This window comes from Pholcus phalangioides, unplaced genomic scaffold (genome assembly GCF_987345545.1).
Source record: "Pholcus phalangioides strain wild (caught in Gottingen) unplaced genomic scaffold, Ppha-v1.0 ptg000004l_1, whole genome shotgun sequence".
Classification (NCBI taxonomy): domain Eukaryota; kingdom Metazoa; phylum Arthropoda; class Arachnida; order Araneae; family Pholcidae; genus Pholcus; species Pholcus phalangioides.
Window position 1 is genome coordinate 36613371 of NW_028301597.1, and position 9451 is coordinate 36622821.

Consider the following 9451-nt stretch of genomic DNA (forward strand, 5'->3'; position numbering starts at 1 on the left):
GTTCCAGGTAACTTGAGTGATGTAGAATCGCACTGGGGGCCGCTTAAGTGCTCTAAAACTGTGCCAAATGTCACTCAAGGGATCTCTAAATGTGCCACGGATCGTTTAATGTTCTGGAACTGTGTCGCGGGTTACTTAAGTGATCTTGGAATGTGAAAGTGATCTTTGAAGCCTATTTCAGTGATCTGAAAATATGCCACGAGCCACTTAAATGCTCTGAAATTGTGCCACGGGTCATTTAAGCGATTTGTAAATTGTGCTGCTTAGTTCATTTTTACAAAATTGGGTTTGAGGGGACAAGCCACATCAGATAACCTTCAGGGTCGCATTTGGTCTGTGGGTAAAGGTCCATATATGGCTTAAAGGGTGGATCGCAATCAATTTCTTAAAAAGAAAAATTTTGAGTTCTCTTACCCTTCAAATAGCATTGAAATTAACAGAAATCGATTATCTTCTATGTATATAAAATTCATTTTCTGTGTTTCTGTCTGTGTATGTATGTTCTCTATACAAATCTACAATTTTAGATCGATCGTCGCCAAATTTTGCATATATACCAAATGGGACCCGACTTGAACGATAGGCTACTTTAAAATTTCGTCAGAGTAGGGCATTTGCCCCAAATGGGCAAAAAACCGTAGGGCAACAATGGTTTTTGAGCCTCAACAATCACTTTCCGAACGTTTACTTTGGTTACCATGGTTTCCTAGCAATGCGTTTCAGACGTGTATATGCCTTTACAACGGTTTGTAATTTCTTCAACGCTGCCAATGTATGTATAATATTTATGCCTTTATAATAGTTCGCCCTATTTTCAATACTCCCAGTAATGAGATTTTTTTGAATGACGTCATAATCATCATTGCTTTGAGGGTCAGAAAAAGGGTGATCCTCATAGAAGTCAGTGTTAAAATTGCCGATTTTAATGTAGAAATGCGGAAGTTTGGTGGGGTTTTCTGTCACATCACATCAATAATTTTAAAAATTGTATTAAATACTCGATTTTTGAAATATTGAGTTCACTTTGAGAGATATACGAAGCCCAGGAGATTAAATATGAAGTCATTAGCAGGATCTACTTTTGAGTTGGATATCCACACATTAACATTGATTTCATTTTTTTATTTACATATTCTCAAGCATGAAAATTAATGTCTCCGTATTGTGTCTTTTGATATTCAACTGCATAAATTCATGTGGGTTAAGCTATTTTAAAATTAATTATGGGCCCGTAAAAAGTACATTGAAAAGATTCCACAGCTTTAATTAAGCATTTTTTGAAGCAGAAACAGGCAGAGATGGATAACTTGAAGTTCAGGGGGGGAGGGGGGGGGGGAAATCGAAATACCCAGCACCCTTTTAAAAAAGAAAAAATATATGTTCATTTTTACGTTTCTTTAAATCTAGATTTGTTTCTTTCATGAGTCGCGCAGGAATTCGCCATATTGGTGAACTTAGACACGGTTTGTATGTCCCTCAAAGAAAGAGGGAGGTATCACGTGATCCAAGAAAGCCTCATTGAAGAAAACCCGGGCAACGCCGGGTATTATAGCTAGTAATAATATATAAAAGTATTTTTCTTTCAAAATTTTAATTTTTTTTTTTAATATTTTTTGCATTAAAAAAATTTTTTTTTTTTCGTTTTGGGAGAGATGCACGAGCCGCCTATGCCCCCCTCCCGCGTACGTTCCTGATCCCACCAATATGCGTTAGGAGGTGGGAGCAGTGCTGACAAGGAAGGGGGGAGGGGTCAGGTCAAAAATGGCTAAAAATTTGCTTACGCAATATTTGAACGTCCCCTTACTCAGAATTTTCATAAGAATTCTGGAAAAAAATCTAGGCTAGGGGGGGGGGGAGCCCACACTATTATTTTCGCAAAGGGCCCTGCGTCTGGTAAGGGTGGCCCTGCATTCCACCAAAAGTTAGATATCGCGTACGCGTCATAGTGCTAATTTAAAAATCTACGGCGTGTATACGTAATATCTTAGATGCTCACAGCCACTTAAGATACGCATCTCTCAAGTCAAGTTAAACAATATTATTACAATTATCATTGTTTTCGTCGTCGTTGCTCTTCGTTATCTGTATTGCTGGTGATTTCTCGCTTCGTCACCTTTTTATGGTACAACTGCGCAAATGTACGTGAATTCGCCGAAGCGAGACAATCTTTTGCGTTATCTTTTACTATCCGCGTGTTTACGGTGTTCGCACGCGAGTGTGTGGAGTCATTGTGTGAATACTAATTTTCACTCTTTCCCGAAGTTCGAATGGAGAGAAATCTCACTCACTCTACGCACACGAGATGATTTCAGTATTGGTCATTTTGTGGCCCTCTGAATACAATGCGCGTGCCACCGCCCCATCCCTCATAAGAGACGGGACATGAGTCTATAGCTCAGATACCTAAGAAAGTAAGGATTAACTTATTTGGCAAGTGTAGAGGGAGAGCACCCCCCCCCCATAACAAGATCTGGTTGAAATCAGGGCCGCCCTTACCAGACATGGGGCCAGTAAGGCCGTAGCGAGGGGGGGGGAATGCCCCCACGCATCTCCGCCCATGGTTAAGGGCCTGGGAGCCAGAGACATTTTGAAATAAAATAACATTTCGGGGTGGGGGGGGCCCTTAGCCTTGATTTTTTTTTTCTTTTTCTAGAAGGTAAGGAAATCAAAAATTCAGAAAATTAAAATTATGTAAATTCACAATAAATGCAAGATATGATTCCAGTTCCCGTGAAAATTCAGAGTATATGATAGAAATAATTTCAGAATTCATGAAAAGTCACAAAATTCCAAAAATTGAAAGTTCAGAATTCCAGAATTGATGCAAGAAATTTTTGTTATATCGGAAGTGCGGTTTCTCCCCCACCCCCAAAACGCGGCCCGGTGTGACTCGGGCGGCTCTGGTCGAAATTTACGTGATGTATGTGCGGACATTGGAGGCACAGATATTTTTAGCTAAGTAGGGAGCCTCAGAAAAACCGCTCTGCCTTGGTGCCCATTAGGCCCGTAGCTAGAAATTGAGGGGTGGGGGAGGGGACCAAAATTATTAAACAGGCTTAACCACCCATACATTTCAGCCATTTTGCTACATTTCTGCTCCGTCCTTGATGTCCGGCCCTGATCCCGGGTAAAGTTGTTTTCTGGAGTCCTTTACCTGCCAGGCAAGTAAAAGGAAGGCAGGTAAAAAAGTCATCACATTAACAAACTCTCGTAAATTTAAAATAGATCTCGTCATCACGTCCCCCCCCCCCTCCCACACACCGCGTACCAGACCGTAGTGAGAGAGGGTGGTCCGATCTCGATGTAAGGAAAATATAGTTGTCTATTGTTCTTCGCTTTGTCCCCCCCCCCCGAGAAATTCCTTGCTGTGGCCCTGCAGGGTCTTCTTAAGAGTGGTTATGGGGCTAACAGTGCCGTCTTAACGCATGGGCCCACCCGGGGGCCTCAAGAGAAGAGGGGGCTCCCACAGAAATGAGATCTGGTTGAAATTATTTAGAATTAAAGAGGTAGGGCCTTAGAAAAATCACTTGGCCCCGGGGCCCATGATTCTTTTAAGACGGCCTTAGGGGCTGTGATTTTACTGAGGCCCTACCTGGCAAATTCTCATTTCCTTATTCCCGAGAACTTCATTTTTGCGAGGTCCGGGTGGACCCCTCAATTTATCTGGCACTATGTCTTGCATCCGTCCCATACTTATAAGGGGCCATTCAAGTATTACGTAAGCAGATTTTTAGCCATTTTTGACCCCCTCCCCCCCTTGTCAGCAAATCCGAAACCTCATCCCCCCACCCTTCTCGATACTGACGTAATACTTGAATGACCCCTAAAGTGTGAATTGGCCTGAATGCGTCAAGTCATTCAGCTTTTGCAGCAAAATATTTTAGGCGGAGTTTTACATTATTTTTCAGAACACATTTTTTAACATTAATTAATAATAATCTGCGTATCTACCCTTTCAGCTTGGAACTTCATGCCCTCACCAAAAATATCATTAAAAAATGCAGTTTATGATGAAATACGTGGTTTTTTTTTCTTCAATCTGATAGTACTAAAAACTGTTCACAGATGGCAGAAGGCGCTCCGTGTTTCAATAGATTGTTGCATTTAACGCGCGAAATTCAAATTATTTTTTATTATTATTCAGTTTTCAAACTATACATTGGAAAATTTGCCAATTTAACAAGACAGGTGCATTTTTCTCAATATAATACAGCTTATTGATGGCTGATTTTCATTAAAGTACTTCTAATGAAACATAATTTGAACATTTACTTTTCTGATCAAAACAAGCATTTGCCAATTTGAACTGTATTATTATTTTCTCAAAATAAAACAAGAATTACTTATAGTGTTGATTTGATATTGTATTTCAATAGTTATAGTTACCCGTTATACAGGGCCTGTTCCCCATAAGTTCGTGCCCTGGGCTAATATGACCTTCTGGGGGAATTAGAATTATTTGAGGTAGAAGCATACGTAAGGGTATAAGGGCATAAGAGCCCATGTTCCCCACAAGAATATAAAAAATTTAAAATATTTGTTTATATACATATTTTTTGTAAAAAAAATTAAGTTATCGAAATATCAAAAAGAGATACCAATTTTGGCATCCGAATGGGCTATGGAAATTTGTGGGCTCTGGACACGTGCCCATTTTGTCCATGGGAGAAACATACCCCCCACCATTACAGATAAATAATACGAAAGTTATTATTATTCATGAGATACACCCAGAAAGATAATAAATTCACTTTTCAAGCCAAATTATATAGTGATGTTCATATGAAAAAAGGTGTGAAAAGATAATTCTTAAAATGTCTATAATTTTTACAAATTTGTATACACGCTTTTAATATTTTATAGGGTCATGATATCATTGAACAACCATGTATCTTAGCAATCGAAATCAAACATTATTTTTCTGTACATTGATAATTAAAACTGATTTTTCCCTTGAGAGAGAGTGAGCCAATTTCTGACTTGATTTAATAACATACATATATAGTATACTCAAAGTATAGTATACTCAAATTTAATTAGCTCCATCATGAAAGGAACAAGAAAAAGAGGTTTTTTTCCTCATCTACAGCTTGATTTGAAGAAAGACTTCAATGGTTGAAACTTAAAATAGTAGTAATTACCCATAGAAGAATCTCCTCATAATCATTGGACAAAAGGGTAGGTGGAAATCCCCATGGATTTCCTCATAGAATAATGATTTCCATTGCAACTGGGGGCCCATGACACATCTTTTTCCAAGTTTTGAAGGGTTCAATTATCACACACAAACTTTAAACCAGTGCATTATAATTTATATTATCGATAAATAATAATCAAATTTTCTTCCTCCAATTATCAAAATATGAATAACAACAATTGTCATTCATAAAAGTGGTCACCATAAAGAAAGATAAGATAAACTTAAATGTAAATTTTTAAGCTATTTGCTTTTTGGGCCTAACTACAGAGATGTCCATATGAGCATGGGTGTGAAGATCACGTGTGAACAATGACACAAAATTCTCGTTTATTATGAGTTCAATTACAATTCATCGTTATAAACATGAACATTTATTTTTTTTTTATTTTGGTTGTTTGAGCATTAAAATTATCTTGATCAATGAGTCGGAAATGCTTACTTCACAGAATTAAAAACATTGTAGTGTAGAGGGATTGTCGTTATATCAACGAGCAGCAGTTTAACATTAGAATATGGACATTTCCAAATAACACTGAAAAATATTGTTGTAAAGGGAATTATCATTATGTATCGAATATACTTGTAGCACGGTTTCACTTTAGTTAGTGAGTTCAGCAAGATTTAATCAATAATGCGTTAATTAAGAAGTATTTTAATCACATTTCATCCTGAGAAAAAAACCCATTTTTTATAATTATGATGATGCCTCTATGCAGTGAAACCTCGATATAATGATACTCTGCAGACAAAGAAAAAATATTGTTGTAGAGGGATTATGGTTATATCGAGAGTATATAAGTTTCCAAACAAGGCTTCAAAAATATAGATTGTAGAGGGATTTATTATTATATCTGGTATCGTTATAGCAAGGTTATGCTGTATTATTGTAGAACAGTGGTTCTTAACTAGCGGTGCAAGGAAGCAATCTCAAAGAGTATGAACTGGAAAATATTTCACGATCAGTCTGCATTCAATTTTACAAACTCGAGTGGACTTGAACTTGTTTGTGAAACTGAAAGTTTGTGCATTAAAAAGATGTTCAAAGAAATGACATATTATTCAAGACCAGAGAACTGCCATGTTAAAATGTATCAGTTCGTGAATTAGATTAAAATCAGTTTGTAAAATCAATTGGCATCAGTCAAGGTTCTTTGTAACATAAAGCCAAGCACTCTTGAGTGTAAAACACTTTCGATTCCCCCTAAATCCATCATGGAAAGTGAGAAAATTTATGATTTTTTTTCAAATTTAAGAATGTAAATTAAAGTGCACCAGGGTTGCGGCCTAGTAAAATGGTAAGAACCACTGTCTTAGGAGTAATATTAAATTAAAAAACAAATATGCATCAACAAGTAATAGTAACGAGACTATTTTTTGAGAAAAATGCTCGTCAGCATTTATTTATGACGTTTGTTAAGACACCTATTGCGTGAAAAAAGTATCCGAAAATATATACATACTATCCACAAATTTTCTAAGAAAATATAAATGCACTTTTGTCGTCTCCTGAGGGAATAACGTCAACATTGGAATAGGGTTGATTATTCTTCGCTCATAAAATTTGATTTTCGTTTTAGTCCATTAGTCACGAAACAGTTTCATGTGCATGATATGTTTCTCAAAAATAGATGTCTGTCTATCAACCACTGGATTTCTTATATGAATGTACACGTACGCACTTATAACATTTGAAATGGATATTTACAGATGCATTCACTGTACAATTTCTGTTTTGGATGCTGTGTATCACACAACAGTCTCGCTACTGGCTTTGCTCAATGGTTTTTTATATCTGTGTTCGTGGGGAACAATTTGTGGCTTCATGGTCAAGTAGGCTGGTATAGGTTCTTTCCGACGTGATACTCGCCTGCAAAGTTTCTGCCACGTTGTGATCGGAGATTTACTGGACCAGACCCACAATCCCGTGGTGAATCCAATCACGAGCGACATAAATATTTTAAGAGTGAATATTTCTACATTCGGACGAGCCGTGGAACCAGCCACAACCCATTCGTCGTGCCACAGATATTCGTACACATGGGAAGACAACACAATTGCAGCAGGAACTATATAAAGAATGGCAAAAATGCCAATCCTCATGGTCAACGTGTCTAACCTCTGAGGCTTACAGTACATATTTGTACATTCGCTGTATTTCTGTTTGTGGAAAATTTTGATCAGTCCAACGATGAGGAACACTGAACCGGTGACTAATATTAGGAAAGATGGTACAATAACGAAAATCAAAAGGTTTTTAACACTCTGATTGCCAACATAACAAGACCCGACAAGTTCGTCAGCATCAACGACTCTCATCACCAGTATCGCAATTGTCAGCGCAGATGGAACTGACCACACCACTAGATGGAAATACGTACTGTAACGCTCCAGGACCTTAGCACTCCACCCGAGTCCAGCTGACAGGTACCACATGATGGTGAGAATGACCCACCACAAAGCTCCAGCTGTGCCAAAGAAGTACAGCATCACAAAAACTATGGTGCAGTTGACATTGTCGAGGCCCTCTTGAATCAGTATCGGGGCTTCGTGCTGGGTATCAATGACACAAGATGTTTCGTGCCTTCCAGCCAATAACCGCACGAAATAAGCCAAGGAACACACGTTATAACATCCACTGATGAACACTATGGCACCTTCGGGATACTGTATCCTCGAGTCATCCACAAGGAATGTCAGCAAAGTGAATAGAGTCGATATGAAGCACAGGGCGGCTAATATAGACACCCAGATATCTGCGAACATTTTGTTGTCGTGGCTGAAATTGATGTCCGCAGAACAATGCGCAGCACACCTCCCAGTACGGTTGATGTAATAGTACTGGTCCGACTGACGCAGGGACTTGCACAAACCATAATTCTGGTTCCTCTGCCTCTGGACAGCAGAGGACGGCACATTCCTGTGGCTGATCTCACTCTTCACGATGGCAGGCCTCCAAGACCTACCACGAGTCCTATAACGCTGATCCTGGCCCTTCGAGTCCGACGGTCCCTCCATGCACATGTGCTTGTCATTATTCTGCGGCGGGAACTTCGAGCAATTCAATCCGGCCGGCCACGGGAATCCGAACTCCTGCAGAACGGGCTGGCACCTGTCCCGGACGTCCTCGCACAAGCTCCTGCAGGGCCCGATCAGGAACGGCACCTTCTCGGTGCACATCGGCACGTAGACGGAGCACAGGAAGAACCTCAGCCTCGACGAACAGCTGTACTGGATCAGCGGGGTGAAGGTCTGCAGCTGCATCTCGGCGTCCTGCTGAAGCTCGTGGCCGACGAGGTTCGGCATCCCGGTGACGTTGTAGCCGAGTTCGCGGCAGGTCTCGATGCGTATCGGTTCGCAGGTCCTGTCCGCCGTGGTCCTGGTCAGGACGTAACCAACGCACACGCACAGCACTTGAGTGAACCACCATTGGAGCCTACTGGTCCTCGACGAGGAAGCCATCGCAATATCTCGGGGGTGAAGATATTTCTCTCTTTATCCCAACAACTGGCCCTTTCTTTTAATATGTTGATAACGTCACAGTCCGGCGGATCCGTTTGTCAACACCATCGGTCATGGTACGGTAAGGAAACAAAAATAAGGCGAGAGAGAAAAGTGAAATCGACTCGAGTCTAATCCGTAATCGCAGTTGTGTGTGTGGAAAAAATCGTTTATACACGGATGTTATTTAGTCCGCGAGTCGCACGCAACGGCAGCAGCAGCACCAGCGCGTCGAAAAACCAGCTCTGACTGAATGAAAACGAGTACATGGCTGGTGGTGCCTCGGGTTTTTGCTGAGGCTCCGAGAGACAAGGCTCCCCGCAGTCGCTTTCAAGAAAACTAGCAAGAAGCCATTATCTCCAACCAATTGGAGCTCGACTTTCCCCCACTCGCAGACACGCCCAGAGAGAGAGATGCTTGACAGCTGGTCACGGGGAGGGTTGAAAAACCATTTCATAAGGAGAAGAGGAAAAAGGAGAGATTCCTCTCTCTCTCTCTCTCGAGAATCTTCTCTTTCTCCCTCTGATTGGGGCGGATTGAAAAATGAAGGAGGAAGGTGGGGAGGGAATAGTAAAAAGAGAAGAGACCTTTCCTATATATTTTTTCGCTGTAAAAAGCCCTAAGGCGCTGTGCTAACCAGGCTTTGATGATTGAAGAAAGCAGCCACAAGAGACTCTCACTCACTCAATCTCTACTCGTAGGAAAGAAAGATTTTTCTTCTCCGACCCGACTTGATGGCTTCGCCCCGTGTTT

The 9451-nt window shown here is 40.4% G+C and overlaps 1 protein-coding gene across 1 annotated transcript; it reads right to left on the reverse strand.

The window, feature by feature from the left end:
* Positions 1–6570: 6570 nt before the first annotated feature.
* Positions 6571–9204, reverse strand: LOC149087371 (frizzled-4-like). Its single transcript, XM_089231445.1, has one exon. It carries the CDS (start codon positions 8657–8659, stop codon positions 6947–6949), a length of 1713 nt encoding a protein of 570 aa, XP_089087571.1. The 5' UTR covers positions 8660–9204; the 3' UTR covers positions 6571–6946.
* Between the last annotated feature and the right edge of the window lie 247 nt (positions 9205–9451).